This window comes from Harpia harpyja, chromosome 3 (assembly GCF_026419915.1).
Source record: "Harpia harpyja isolate bHarHar1 chromosome 3, bHarHar1 primary haplotype, whole genome shotgun sequence".
NCBI lineage: Eukaryota > Metazoa > Chordata > Aves > Accipitriformes > Accipitridae > Harpia > Harpia harpyja.
In genome coordinates this window covers 45873358-45888155 of record NC_068942.1, presented here as the reverse complement: position 1 = coordinate 45888155, position 14798 = coordinate 45873358, and the positions used below count along the sequence as shown (strand labels likewise).

At 37.2% G+C, this 14798-nt stretch overlaps 1 protein-coding gene across 19 annotated transcripts in view; it reads left to right on the top strand.

Annotated features, from left to right (window-relative positions):
• GPHN (gephyrin) overlaps window positions 1-14798 on the top strand; it is a 313923-nt gene that overhangs the window by 272734 nt on the left and 26391 nt on the right. For all 19 annotated transcript variants that reach the window (XM_052782423.1, XM_052782421.1, XM_052782417.1 and 16 more), the window contains 5 exons: window positions 848-903; window positions 5945-6064; window positions 10325-10383; window positions 10608-10761; window positions 12720-12841. In XM_052782423.1, the coding sequence (XP_052638383.1) occupies window positions 848-903; window positions 5945-6064; window positions 10325-10383; window positions 10608-10761; window positions 12720-12841 (511 nt within the window). The remainder of the gene's footprint in view (window positions 1-847; window positions 904-5944; window positions 6065-10324; window positions 10384-10607; window positions 10762-12719; window positions 12842-14798) is intronic.

Here is a 14798-nt window from a genome sequence, read left to right as displayed (position 1 = left end):
CTTGCTTGTGCTCCATACACGCTTCACACCATGGTGGAGCCTATAATACCACTAATGCAGCTTGCTGAAAGACCTTTGAGGCAGGCAGAAGCTTAAACTTCCTTAGTAATGGTGCCTTTGTTGTCCCTGTAAAAATACAGATTTGGCTAAATTAGAAGTCCTGGAGACTCAGTTTGTTAAATCAATGATCTCTGACTTCTAATTTTCAGAATGGCTTCAGTGAAAGGTATAAGGTAACTAGTTCAGTGCTACCTCCTAAAATTACAAAAAGAAACAGAACGCAGACTTCTAATGTGGCAGTCCAAGTTGCATTATCTTAGCCCTAGTGCTTTTCAGAAAATGCCAAACCTGTATGGTCATCTATACAGTCTGTAACCACTGCATTTGTCCACATTTTCCTCCAAAGGCAGAGACAGAATCTAGAAATGTCAATATTCCATTGTTGTCTAGAAAAAAGATAGGTAATACATTTACAAAATATGTGGTCCCCCTGTGTTAGTTTCACATGGAAAAAATTTGCTCACGGTGGACATTTTTATAAAAATAATCTCATGAACACTCTTAAATCTTTGTTACTAATGTAATTCCTCCTAATCTCCTTTTACCTGATCCCTTATTGCCCAGAAATTTTCAGTTAAAAGTACCATAGAACCTGTAATTTTCAAAATAATAAACACAACTTAAAAGGACCTAAAATGTAAAATGTTTGCAAAACTTCTATACCCTTTGTCATGCTGACACTGAAGAACTGCATCTTAGACCATCCTTTGGTTCTCCTGTTCTTAATTTCTAATGGCATCGTTTGTTTTGGTTCAGCCTTTACTATTTGTATTGTCCATCTTAACAGCTGCTGATGGCCCCGGAGATCGATTCATCATAGGGGAATCCCAGGCTGGTGAGCAGGTGAGCACAATTTCTTTTCTCTTTTTTTTCTTTTTTTTTTTTATTTTGTAAGATACTTGCTTTGTATTTTTACAAGCCTTTCTAGTGCTCCAAAACTCAATATTCTTGGAGGTGGCATGAAGTAGGACACAGCTGTACCTAGCCTCCTGCTATGTGCCTTCGGACATGATTTCAGAAAGTGAGGTCGTACGGTTATATAAGGAGCTAGCAAGGATATCCCAAAATACTTCAGAGCATTGTGCTGACATGTAGGAGTACATACAGTAATGTTCTGCCCTAGTACAATGTTAGAGGACATAAGGTTTCCAGTGGCATTACAATTCATAAACAAGAGAAAAGCAAGATTTAACCCCTTCTTGCTGACAGGTTTTAAAAGGGACATCAGCCCAATAACTGTTTCCACAAGCTGCTTGCATATTTCACACTGATACCTGCAAAACAAAGTGTAAGAATTTTGTATGAAACCTTTAAAGGTAGGTAATGATCATAACAATCTTGAGGAAGCCTGGCAGCAGCTTAGTTTGTGGTATTGCTCCTTTTCTGTTTGTTAAATCAGAAGAGTGTTTGTGTACCTTAGCAGATACGTGGATCGAGTTTAAGAGCAAGTCAGGGCAGCACCCATTCATGACCTGCTGTGCTGTATAAATATTCATGAATGGGCACTATTTGGGATTTACTTTCAAACTCAAGAGTACATTTGATAATGTTCCTGTACTAATACTGGGGTGATAGGAAAAAAATCAGTTGCATTCAACCACTTTTTTTCTTCTGTCAATTTGTCAGTCCTGCTTTTCAGGAGAGCATGTGTTAATCCAAAATGTTTCTCTAGCTATTTCAAGTCCCAGTTTATAACTCTGTGTATTGTGTATGAAATGGTGCAGAAATGGAATAAGTAACAGGAAGTCAAAGGATTGATTGGTTTTAATGAGCATTTTACAGTGTGGCCATTTTGACTGCTACAGGAAAAAGTCTTGAATAAAGTAAATACAGTTTAAAAGTTGTTTCAGGTTTTAGAAGTATTACCAGTTGCAGGATCGTTCCATTTTTTTGAAAATGGACTTGAACTGCCCCTAAATGTATAATAGGCATTTAATTTGGTTAATCGTGATAGATACAGAGGACTAGGAAAGTAATTTTTGCTGTAGTTCCCATCCATCATCATGAATTGTACTTTGGTATAATAGACATCTTCTCAATAATGATATTCACATGAACTTAGATTAATGAATCTGTTATACAAAATATGTAAAATTACTTTAAATACTAAAAAAGTAAACTAATGAATTTCACCCGCCTTCGATTTTTAGCCCTTCCATCTGCATTTTCAAGCATTAGTCTAGAATCCAAAAGACTGACAACTATTTCTACAACCCTTTTTATGATCACTATAAAATAGCAAGAACCAGCAGAGCAACCTGATGAATTATCACTCCTATTATTATTCACCTTTCATCAATATTATCATTTTGATAGTTAAAAAATATCACAGCACACTGGTGCTCAAAAACAGTACTGTTGAAGCTGTGTCTAATGGGGAGGACTGCCCACAGCTCTAAAGGGTTTGAGTGTCCTAATCAGTTCAGCAGGTTTGTACAAAGGATAAAAGGGCAAATGGGAGCTTGCTTCCCTCCTACAAAATTCAAGAGCTCACAAATGTCTCTCTGCAGGGACAGTCTGTCCTCCCAGATTAATGGGAATGGGAAACCTCTCTGGGAAGGAACAAAAATTGGGTGGGAGGATGCATGCAGAGAGAGAGTAGTTCTGGAAATACCAGTGGCAAGTTAGAAAAATGAGGCTGCTGACCTTTGGTCAAAGTTTTTTTCTTGGGCCAACACATCTTTAGGTTCATCTCCTTCCCAAGAAATTATTTATAGTCTTGGAAGGCTCCTCAGTCTTATTTCACCCTTCAGTCACTCTCAGCAGCAACATTCTGCTTTTCATGTTACAGACCAATTAACAGAATGATTCACAGCAGGGAGTTAAAAATAGATTTAGATTTGGCTCCTCCTGTAGCAAAAAAGGTTATGTAAATGCTACATAGAGAGGAAGAAAATGGGACTGAGAATTGCAGAGAGACCATATAGCCAAGTTGGACATTTCTGTATCAATTTGTAAATTGTGTATTATTTTCTGATTTCCATTTCCAGATGGTTGTGTTTATGTTAACAACCATTTTTTATTTTGTACTGTGGAAGACTTGCAGACACTATCCTACGTTGGGGAGGTTAGGGCACATTTGAGTGTACTAGTCATGAGTCATCTACATGGCTTCTGTGTGAAAAACTCAGCCATGGGGAGCAGTGATTTTCTTCCTATAGACTTGAATAGCTGGAGCTTAGCATTTCCTGGAAGACCTTCTAAAGACATCTGTAAGAGGCACTGTGACTAATCAGCTATAATATAGGATGGAAAATAGACATTTGTTACCTTTCCATTAATTTGGGCTTTTTTACAGAAAGGAGCATGGGTCATTGTAAATCATGCAGGAGAGGTGTAATCATGTGCAAGAGAAAATGCCTTAGATGGGGGCTGTGCTCGATAGATTATTTCTGGGTTTTATTCAGTGACTAACATTAAATAGATTATCAGTGATGAAGGCAAAGGACAGAACCCAGTACTGCCCTATTCCAGGTAAGTGTGAGATTCAAAGGCCTTTAAAAGAGCTTCTGTGAAATTGTTGTACATTAATATGCTTTCTGAGAAGAAATCATTTCTTTATTTTCATAGTCTCTAGCACAGAAGAACACAGCCCTGGAGATTCATGCACAAATCTGATGGTTGACTTTTGTTCATAAAGTCAATCTGATCAAATTCTCAAAGGACAAAAAGGAAATTAAATATATGAGCAACCAATTCTAAAAGCAATTGTTATTGTATCATAAATTTGTTTAAATGTTTCACATCATTACACCTCAAAAAATTAACTCATCTAGTAATAAACTCCAAAAGCATGGATAGTTACAGCGCATTTTATCACCATAGGCACTGATTTCTGGCAGAGTCCTAGACATTTTATATTCTTTGTGGTTTTTGAGGCCCAAAAAAAGCATTTTAAATGGGGTAATTTTTTTATGCGATACATTTTTCCTCTAAAAATTGTCACTAAAGACATCAATACTTTAGTAAGTTCAAAACAATATTACGTATTACCTATATTACCTATAATGTGCGTATAGACTGCATCTACAACTATATGCAAAAGAGCTCCCATAATCCAAGGCATAAGCTTTGCCTTTTGCAGTATTTGTTTTCATAAATATCAAAATAACACACTAGACAAGATTATTTTCGCTTTTAAGCATCTTCAGGATAAATGGCAGCATCTCAGCTATTCATCCGCAGCTCCTTGCATAGTCTGTGGTGAGAAATAAATACCATTTTTAAAAAAAACTATTTTTATGTCATCTGTTTAAGATACCTACTTTAGGATAACATGAATCTTGCCCTAAAAACACACTAACCATGACATATGGCAAGTGTGATCTTTTTTTTAGTTTATTTTAGCATTTTATTTATGTTCTTCTCAAAGGATGTTAGATTTCTGTTACCCTTAGAAAAGGGTCAGGATTCAATCAACTCCAGGCTCAGTTGTTTCTTGGGATACATAGGTCACTGTGATACTGTGGTAAACCAGGTACAATCCATTTCCAGCCTCTCCCTAGGGCTTCTGTCCCAATGAGCAACCTTTGAAATACACATTTCAAAGTAACAAATTTCAGAGGTTGTGACAGTGCTGAAATGGAGCAGAAGAATGGGCAAGGCAAACACAGCTTTGCACAGCTGAAACGTTGGCCACTGGTCTAGAATCTGCAGATGTCTTAGCCTCCTGTCAAAAGTCATAGAGTAAATGACTGCTGGGCGAGAGCGGGTAAGAATAGTGCTTGGGCAGTACTGCTTGCAGGTCTGTGGATTGCTATCAAATACATGCTAATCACAGTCTGAGAAGTCCTGGGCATATTCCAGTGCTGCATATGGAATATAGAGTCAATCTGCACATGAATTATATGTATACATGTGACACATACAAAATATGTTGGTCTGATCACAGCTGCGTAGATCTGTGTGTAGCACATGTTCCTTAATAGCAGTAAAGCCTAAATAAGTAGGGCTTACTAAAGTGCTGCGGGGAGCAAGCACTCATATGCCAGCAATGAAATCTCAATCATCATACCAGCTTCTTTTAGCTGCATTTTTTTAGAAAGATTTTTCTTTTAGTTATTTATTTCTTAAGTGATTATGGTCAAATTACAATTTTACTCTGGATTTTGAAAAATATCTATTGAAATAGGCTGCCTGGTGAGAAATTTTATTAAAACCATGTCATTTGTTTGTTCTGATATTTTTCTAGTCTTTGTATTGCTTCTGCTGAAACTTTGTAATGTTCTGTGACTTTACATAACTGTAGTATACTATCAATTTTAGGCTTTGCTAAACTGACCCCCACAAAGATAGATATCCTGTGTGAAGTAGTGTTGAGCTGTCTCTCAGTATGAGGAAATCTGCTTAAAAATGAAGCAGCTGGTTACATTACTTTACTTACAAGCTGCTGGTTTTCCATATATAGTGTGCTGGTAGAACAAAACAGAATAAAAACTCAACCAAACCAAAAGAAAGTAATTTCAACCCTGGAGACCAGAGTACTCTGCAAAAATATTTACGTACAGAGAACTACTAGATTTTTGCTCATGTAAGTTTCTAGAAGATCATCATCTAGCTGTTAGATTTCTGAGCCAGTTATTTTTCTGAGCCAACCAGAGTATCAGTATATTCCTTGTTCTGAAAGTTATTCTTGTGATAGAAATCTAAGGGGAAAAACCTGAAGCCACCTAATATGTGACCATATAAAAAAAGCTAGATCTGAAGCAATGAACTAATGCTCTTTAAATACATTGGAGTTTATACCTGTTGATATCACTAGCAGTATATCAAGACTTATGCCACAAATAAGAATTTTAGTCTTTCAGATTACTTCCATAAAGTTCAAATGGTTTGAGATTTTTCTTTTCAAAAGTAAATTAACTTTTGTTTGTTTATTTTTCAGCCAACTCAGACTGTGATGCCTGGTCAGGTAATGCGCGTTACAACCGGTGCTCCAATTCCATGTGGTGCTGATGCAGTGGTGCAAGTGGAAGATACAGAGCTCATCAGGGAATCAGATGATGTGAGTCACGAGTTAAAACTCATTTTTCTTTTGTGTTCAGCAGAAAATGGCTCATGATACAATCCTGTAAATATAAAAGATAGTCCTACAGAAAAACTCTTCTGTTAATCTCAGAAGTTTGAGGATTTTCACATCAGTTCCTAGTGGCAATTCTTCTCACTTTTTCAGGCTGTGATAACAGTACTGCAGACCTACCTGTCCTGACATTGATTTTTCATCACAGTTGTTGAATGCTGACACCAAAGTGTTTGGGAGCATGATTTGATTGAAAGGCAAACGCCTCCCAGAGATCCGTAACTACAGTCCAATCTGAGTGCCTAGTGTATTCACATTTTAAAATACAGAATAGTGGCAATCAGACATTTTATTTCCTTCTTTTCTACTGAGTTCACATTTAGCGATAGAGCAATCTTCTTTATATTTCAGGATCATCCTGAAACTCAGCAAGATGAGGACTTTAAAAGTTCTCCTAAACTCACCAAGTAAGAAGGGGAAAAGTTTTCTTAAAATACATATTGATCCCAGAAGAATACATTGAAATACTGCAGTGTAGCATTACTGGTGATGTAATTAAAGCTGAATATGGTTTTCTGTGGGAAAGTGAATTGTTTTAAGTGCTGCAAAATCATTAGATGACTTGGATTATTTTGAACTATGCTATGGAGATGGTTCTGTGTTACCAGAGTTGGTCTCATTTCAGCAAAGGGGAATTTGGTGGATTTTGGAGAATATGTCTTGTGCACATACCTTACAATAAATGCATATGTTTAGAATAAGGGGGTTTATTATGTAACAGGGGAAGTAAGAGCCCCCCAGATTTTTTTAAACCATAACCAAGTTTCTTCAGTAGACCTCTGTGCTCCTTCAAAATGAGAAAATTACTGAATTCAAGACCTCTCAAAACCAGGAAATGGATAAGGTGCATATTCCCCCAGAACACAGTCTTAACTGTATAATTTGAACAGATTTTCCAGCATACCTGTAAATCGTATTAGCGCTCTATCTTACAAATGCTGCAAAATACCACAGAAAAAATATGACTACTGCAGTAGTAATTCTGTATGCAGAGTTGTCTTAACAAAGTAAAATGTGTTTTTTGACGAAGCACAGGAGCTGTCTGTAGACAACTGTATCCCAAACAGTCCATCTTAGACTTCCTTTGTGTTCAGAGAATTCCTTCTGAATCATTGCCTTCACTTACCCAGCTGTGATTTCAGGACACCATTGTCATGTTTGCCATCATCTGACACATTTAAGGCAAGAAGATACGTCTCTTACTGACACAACTTCCAAGTTCAGTTTTGGAATGAAGTGTGTGCATGGTTCTCTGCTCAAATCAGCCTTTGCTTCTCTGCTGCTCTTCTGACAAGCTGTTCCACTTCGCCATAGCTCTATGCTAGCTTTGTGATTGCAGCTGGGGTGTAAGCAGATGAATTCTAGTGTTCAAAGCTGATGAAGACAGCAAAAACTAAAACATACTCTCATGATCCTTTCTCATACCTTATTACTGTAAATGCATAGATTTTTACATCTGATGAAGTCAGCAAGCTGTCTAGGCTGACCTTCTTCCTAACAATTTACTGAGTCAGTCTTCCTTTGAGGTGACAGATGTGTATGTGTAGATTGTATCTTCCTGTAAAATACACCATTGCTTTCACTGCTTGTTAATCATCCCATTAGCCTCACTGAGCAAGTTTTCTGTGGCCATTGCCCACCTCATCATGAGAGGACTATCACATTGCAGAGCGAGATACATGATATCCTGTTATTTTCTACTTCTTTGGATGACTGTCTTTCTGGATTCCACTTTTTCTGTGCATGTTCTCCTCTGCATGTGAGAACAGATTATTTGCCTATGTGCTTAAACTCTGAATTTTTTAGCAAATGGTCAGCCACCTTCAGTTTCTATGTGTCCTTGAATACGCTACTCTGCTAATCCTGTACATAAATAATTAGTATAGTTTAACTAATATGTATTTTTCTCTCCTTTTTCATGCCTGTGTGGCTACATATTTCAAGAATATTTTTCTTTTTAGTGTTAAGAACTCCTTCAGGGCTGGGATTTAACTGAAATGAAATCTCTAACATCTGAAAAATGTTCTTCTGAAAAGACAGAGAGTACTTTTAAAAGGAGCTCCTTGACCTCTAGTGGTGGTAGCAGTACTTAAATATCATAGCAAGCATTCCCTAGATGTCTGTAGAAGTCACAGGCCTGAAAGGAATTACATCTATCCAGCAGGAAGAGGAATTCTCATCAGTTTGCCAAATGCACAATCGTTGAGAAAGATCCTTGCAAAAACATGTCTACATCCTTTTCATTTTGAATTTTTATGTCACTTAGTAGGAAAAAGGAGGTCAATGTGATCAACCAAAACAAGAGTTAAATCCTATATCAAGACCGAGCATCAGTATATCAGTATGGATGCTGGCTGTTAACAACCATCAGAGTAAACCACTCGGACATAGTTCAAAATATATTAATACACAGCAAGAAGAATGCTGCCTGATACACACAAAATGGAGGAGGGTGTTCTCAGCATAATGCCATACCTCCCTGCAAGCCCTACTTGACACCTTGAATTATCTTGTAAAGCATTCTGGGATATCCATCAATTCCATAAATAACAATCTCTGCACATCACTATGTTGTCCACAGTCACACTTCCCACAGTGCTCTTCAAACCTGGGATTACTAAATTACGCAAAAGCCTTTTTTTTCCTTGTTTCCCCTAATCCAGCCATCCTAAATAGGACCTTTTCTATTACTCAAATGTATCATTGGCACTCCTCTTGATTCCCTAGAAACTTCCTAGCTATCTTTAAATGTTATCAAAGATATGGAAAATACAAATCTTTGTGACTGGCCAACCATCCCCAGAGTATTATAAAAATAAAATAATTCTTAGACTAACTGTTGCCCCAGATTTTCATCACAAGCCTAAAGTGTCTTTTACAGCTTCAGTTGGGGATAAGGGAGATAAGAGGACATCCTGGGCACCAGCACAGCCATTTTGGACGCTAGCAGCCAAAAATAGTCTCTTCTTGTATACAGGAGGAGCAGGTATAAAAGAAACAGAATTTGCATTAAAAGCATATTTTGAAAATACTGTGATAAAGTAAGAAATCAGTTTTTTCAGAGCTGATGTTTTTGTTAGTCTTTTCGTAGTTTTCAGGGGTTTAAATTTATCCATTTTCACAGTAGAAAAACAGAATCACAATCTGTAACAACAAGTTCATTAACATTAACTCTGGGGCCTTTAGTTTAAAGCACTTAGGTTGAACTCAAAATGCAGTCCATATCACCTTTAAGAAAAGAGACAAGTCCCAGTGTCCTATACAACACTATTGTTCCTGTAAAAATTCCAAATGACAATGATGTGCCTTGTTTGTCTTGTAATATTAGTTTCTGATTTATAACTTTGAGGTACTTAAAGTATGAAGCACTACATGATAATGTAAAAACAAAATCTGTTCCAGTCTAAGTAAGTATAGATGTAGTGCTACTGACAGGCTGGCACTATCTCAAAGCTGAGTGTCTATATGATCAACCCACTTGCAGGGCTTATAAATTAAATATTAACAATATAGTCCATGTGCCATTTATCAGCATTGAAAGAATTGCCAAACCATTGAAATTCTGAAGAAGTAAACACAAATATTAAAGTAGGCATCAGACTTTTCAGGCCACTGTCTCTTGTTCACAGTAAATAAACATGATGAATAAGCCTCTTTCTGGTTTGTACAAAGCTCTCAAGTAGGAGTTTCCGCTACAGGAATCTACATGAAAATCCTGAAACAGCTAGAGCATATAGCTTCTTCCCACCATTCTGCAGATGTAGTGACATATTGTCTATCAGACTAATGGTCTTTTTGAAATGCCATCGTTGAAATTGTTTGAGCAGATCAAGTTGGCTGAGAGGAGTAGAAAGAATCCACTCGGTATACCAGATCAACAGACAAACATAAGACTTAACATAGGAAAGACAGGTAAAACCAGGTACCATAAAGAAAGAAAGGTAAAACTATGTATTCAGTGCTGGTCCTCCCCTGGTGAGCTCATCAAAGAGAGAATTTCTCATAGTTTTAGCATACATTGTATTACAATCTTGACACACAGATCAGGAGAACAGTGATGATGCTTAAACCATAAGGTCTCAGTGTAATGAGTACTGTAAGCTGTGTAGACTTCTGAGAAATTAAAGCTGATTAATCTTCTTTGAATAGCCCAGCTGACCGTATTTGATCTCCTTGTTTTTGTAGGGCACAGAAGAACTAGAGGTTCGAATCCTGGTGCAGGCTCGACCAGGCCAAGATATCAGGTCTGTAAACATCCTACTTTATAAACAGTAAAATATCTCTGTAAGGAATGGAAGGCCTGGTGATTTTTATAGTCATTTTTTAACCATAAGTAGTACTGACATTTTGACAATCTTACTAATGAACATCCCTGGACACTCCTCACCGGGAGCAGGACCAATCAAGGAAAGATACTTTCAATCTCATTCTGTTTTTCTTTCATTTTTTTCTGTGCTATGATTTTCAGACCTATAGGACATGACATTAAAAGAGGTGAATGTGTGCTGGCTAAAGGAACCCACATGGGTCCATCTGAGATTGGTCTCTTAGCAACTGTTGGAGTAACCGAAGTAGAAGTTAACAAGTTTCCAGTGGTTGCAGTCATGTCAACAGGGAATGAGGTAAGAAAAATATGTTTAGAATCAAGGTCTGAATTACTATGTCTTCTTCTGGACAGTGTTTTGGATAGTGACTTCCACCCTGTTCCCAAGCAGACTCACTTTTTGAGCTGCAACTCATGCTGACATGAGGTATTTTTGTGAGTGATCAACCTGTAATCAGATGCTTGTGTTTTCTCCCTCAAGGACTCTCTCACAAGTCTCACACACTGTCTTTGCAAAAATTTTGGTAACGTATCCAACCACGTGTCAGCTGCTTTTCTCCTGCCAGCAAGGGAGGACCTGTGGGGTAGCCAGGGTTGTAATTCATACTGCTAGTCATGACTGGAAGAGTAATTTCTTTTGAGCAGCAGTCCTCTGCAGCTATAGTGCAAATGGCAGATAACCTGTCTTTGAAAACTGAAAGGTACTACCAAATGCCTTGTTGTAGTATTCTGCCTTAATATTTTTTTTAATAGTAGCACATGTTGAAATCCAGACAATCTCCTTTTGGTAGAACTCCAGACCAGCTTTCTAATTGCTTTGTCTTAACTACATCAGAAAAATCAGTTTCAAGATTAACTTAATTTATTAATTTTACATATCTTGTGGGTTGACCTCAGCCAGCAACTGTACTCGCTTAGTCCCTCCTGCAGTGGGTCAGAGAGAGAAGAGAAACAAGCAAAAGCAAAAGAACTTGTGGGTTGAGATAAAGTCAATATGAGGTTTAAAGACAGCATGAAGTTTGAACTATAATTTTGACTGTCCTTTGAGACAAACTTTTTGAAATCCAGACATAAACACAAACCCAATAGCTGTATTCTCATACAGCTTGAATATGTTGAATTTTGAAAACTTTTAATATGTTGAATTTTGTCATCTGGTGGTGTCCTTACAACTTCCACAATCCCAGTGAAGGTTACTCTGTGACTACTGGGTACTGTGGGTGGCTGAGGCCAGCCTTGCTGGGACAGAGTCTTGCCAGATTTCATGACATAGACAGGGTCTGTCGTGCAGGAAGCTTACCGCTCACCGAAGAACAAATCCAAAGAGCTACAAAGATTACAGGTCATTATTTTCTGAATAGTGTCTTCCCTGTGACTGAAAGTTCTTGCATGTCATTAAAGGATTCTTTACTGATGTGGGCACTCTGTTTTTTATCATGTGTTAAAAAAGATCCTGCACAGTGGGTTTCTTAAACATCCTATGGAAACCTTCACAGAAACAGAGCTGCTAGCCAAAGCATCAAACTTTAGCCATGCTTCCCTTTTGGTTATTCTTACCTTACTACCTAACACTCTTGCTGTAATTTTGACAGATACATTCTTATTATTATTTACCTCCTGTCAATATTGTGTTGTCTTTCTGTGTCCTACAAAAGAATTCCTAATATATGTAAAATATATGTTTACATATGTATGTTTTGTAGTTTAACTTCCAAAATATGTAACACATGTGAAGCAATTGCCATGATACTATCTTGAGAGAAAGTTTTTCATCCAAAACAGTATCTGATATAAGAACCAAGCTTTAAGCTTCTATGATTCCAGTACAGATTGTTGTATTTAAAAAACATCTTTATTGGTAAGTAGACAATTAATTTCAAATTTTTTTTTAATACTTTTAAATATGGTTAGCAACATCAATGAAGTTCCTTTAAAACCATTTAAATAGAATCAATAACCTGGAAACTTAAAGTTTGTGTTTTGATTTCTAATGTTTGAGATTAGAAACCAGGTACTCTTAAGGAGAAAGAAGGTTTTGCAGACATGAAACAATAGAAACAAACTAAGCAACATGCAGGATTGGACTAAACAAGCACATTACATAACTTATTAATTTAAATTCACTAAATCACTTTACACATATATTTTATGATAGGTGTCTAAGAGTATCCTGTCTAATCTGAAGAAGAAAATTCTCACTTGTGTAAAGGCACAGTATTCCAAGGAGACTGACTAAGCATGTTTCTCATTTTATAGCTATTGAATCCTGAAGATGACCTCTTACCAGGAAAGATTCGGGACAGTAACCGTTCAACTCTCCTAGCTACAATCCAAGAACATGGCTACCCAACAATCAACTTGGGAATTGTGGGAGATAAGTAAGTACCACATGTTAGTAAAGATGTCACTTCATATTCATGTGGTGCGCTTTGTGGCATCCATGGAAAAAAGAAATACCAGAGAAAATGGCACTCAGTGCAAGTGTCACAGTGTTGTGACAGGGCACATCTTGGAGAAGATATTTTACCCTTTTCATTAGAGAAATAAGTAAGTCTATTCTAATAATAAGAAGAATCATTTGATAAAATTTTTATTGAATGGTGTTTATCTTGTTTTGCCTTCTGTTTGTTGAAACATGTATTACTGCTGCAAATTGAATTTATTGCTGCAGTATCATCACAAGCACGATACTTAATACACATAAGAGGAGACAATTCTACAGCAACTATACTTTTTTCTGATCCAATAAAGGGAGAAGAAAGGTTTCTCTCAGAGTTTATTTTCCATGCCAAAATTAATTTAGAGTATAAAATTTTGTCACATTCTGAGTAACTATCTTTTGGGGAAGGCCCCACTGCTGGATGTAGCTCAACATTTCCAGAAATACGTCAAAGAATTTAAAAGAATCTGATTTTTTTTTCCTTTACTGGTATCTCTACTTTGATTGCCACAGAGTAGTACCCTGTGATCAGTCTTTCCGTTCACCTGACAGTGATTGCTCCTTGTTTCCCAGTGGTAGTGAAGTCACATCTCCTGTTGAGAGCTCTAGTATAAGTATTCACAGTGCAAGACTGTGCAATGCCTGTCATCCATGGCTTGAGTTTCTCAGCATAACGTATTTCCTCAGTTTATTGAGCCCCAAAGGCTTTGAACAGGCTTTCTTGTTTCTCATTTTGGGTATCAAACCAACTGACAGACTTGGTTCAATAGGGAGTTGTTCAGGTTCACCTCCACCTGTTTGAGAAAAAGGGTATTCCTTGTGGGTAGGTAAAAGTGAGGCCAGATTAGAAAAAAGAAAAAAAAAGGAAATAGTGAATTTCAGCACCCACATTTCACATTGATTGATGAGAAAATTCCCAAGCAGGGAGACAAGGTTACTGCTATGGAATAGCTCATTTCAAAACTAGTCTTCCATAGTGCAGGATTCAATGCAAAACATTACTAGCTTGACAGAAAGTATATGAATGGGCCAACCACTGTGTGGTTTTACAATATGTGAACCAGCCTAAATGGTGGCTCTGGGAAATGCAGTTGTATTTCAAGCATCCATACAGGGAATGTGACACACAGCAACCGTAGCAGTTGTTGTGATCTTAGGGAAAGCAAACCCTTCGGGATACTTTCACTGCATCCAGGCATCCTTTTTGCTTCTCTGGCCTGGCAAAACTCCATTGCTGTTCCAAATAGCAATAAATATCAAAAAAACTCCTGCCCGTGAATGTTTCCGATTTCAGGTAGAGATTTCATGCAAACAGAACCTAAACTCACAAGATTGTTCTTTCCAGAAATGGTATCTAAATGTTCTGGATCTCTAGAGTGTTTTCTATATTATAAGGACCTTTTTAGACTTTAAAACACAGGTAGCAAAGTCCTCAAATAAAACTATTATATCTAGAGATCAGGTTCTAGATTTACGTATCTGTGAAAAAAGAAAATGGCCACAAAAAGGCTGTTAATCATAGTCAGCTGCTAAGAATCATCCCTACATAAAAGGGTTGGCAGCTTTTTTCTCCAACAAAATATTGGAGGTGGAACTTTTTGCCACCTGAATGACCAAAAGTTGCTGCTACTGTCATCAACATTACTGTCAACATCAGCTTACATACTGTCATTAACAGTGGGTTAATCCAATGGAAAAGATGCTTTCCCCTGAACATATTTCTGGTAGCTCCTCTGGCAAAGTAAGAATGTAAAGCTTGTTTGTTCTTTATGGCCTTGTCCTAACCAAATAGGTATAGTCTCAAATTTGCTGTATAGTGAACTCCATCAGATGGAGAGTTTAATTTAAGGTCATCGTGCAAAACTTAGCTATGTACTCCATTGTCTTCAGGAATT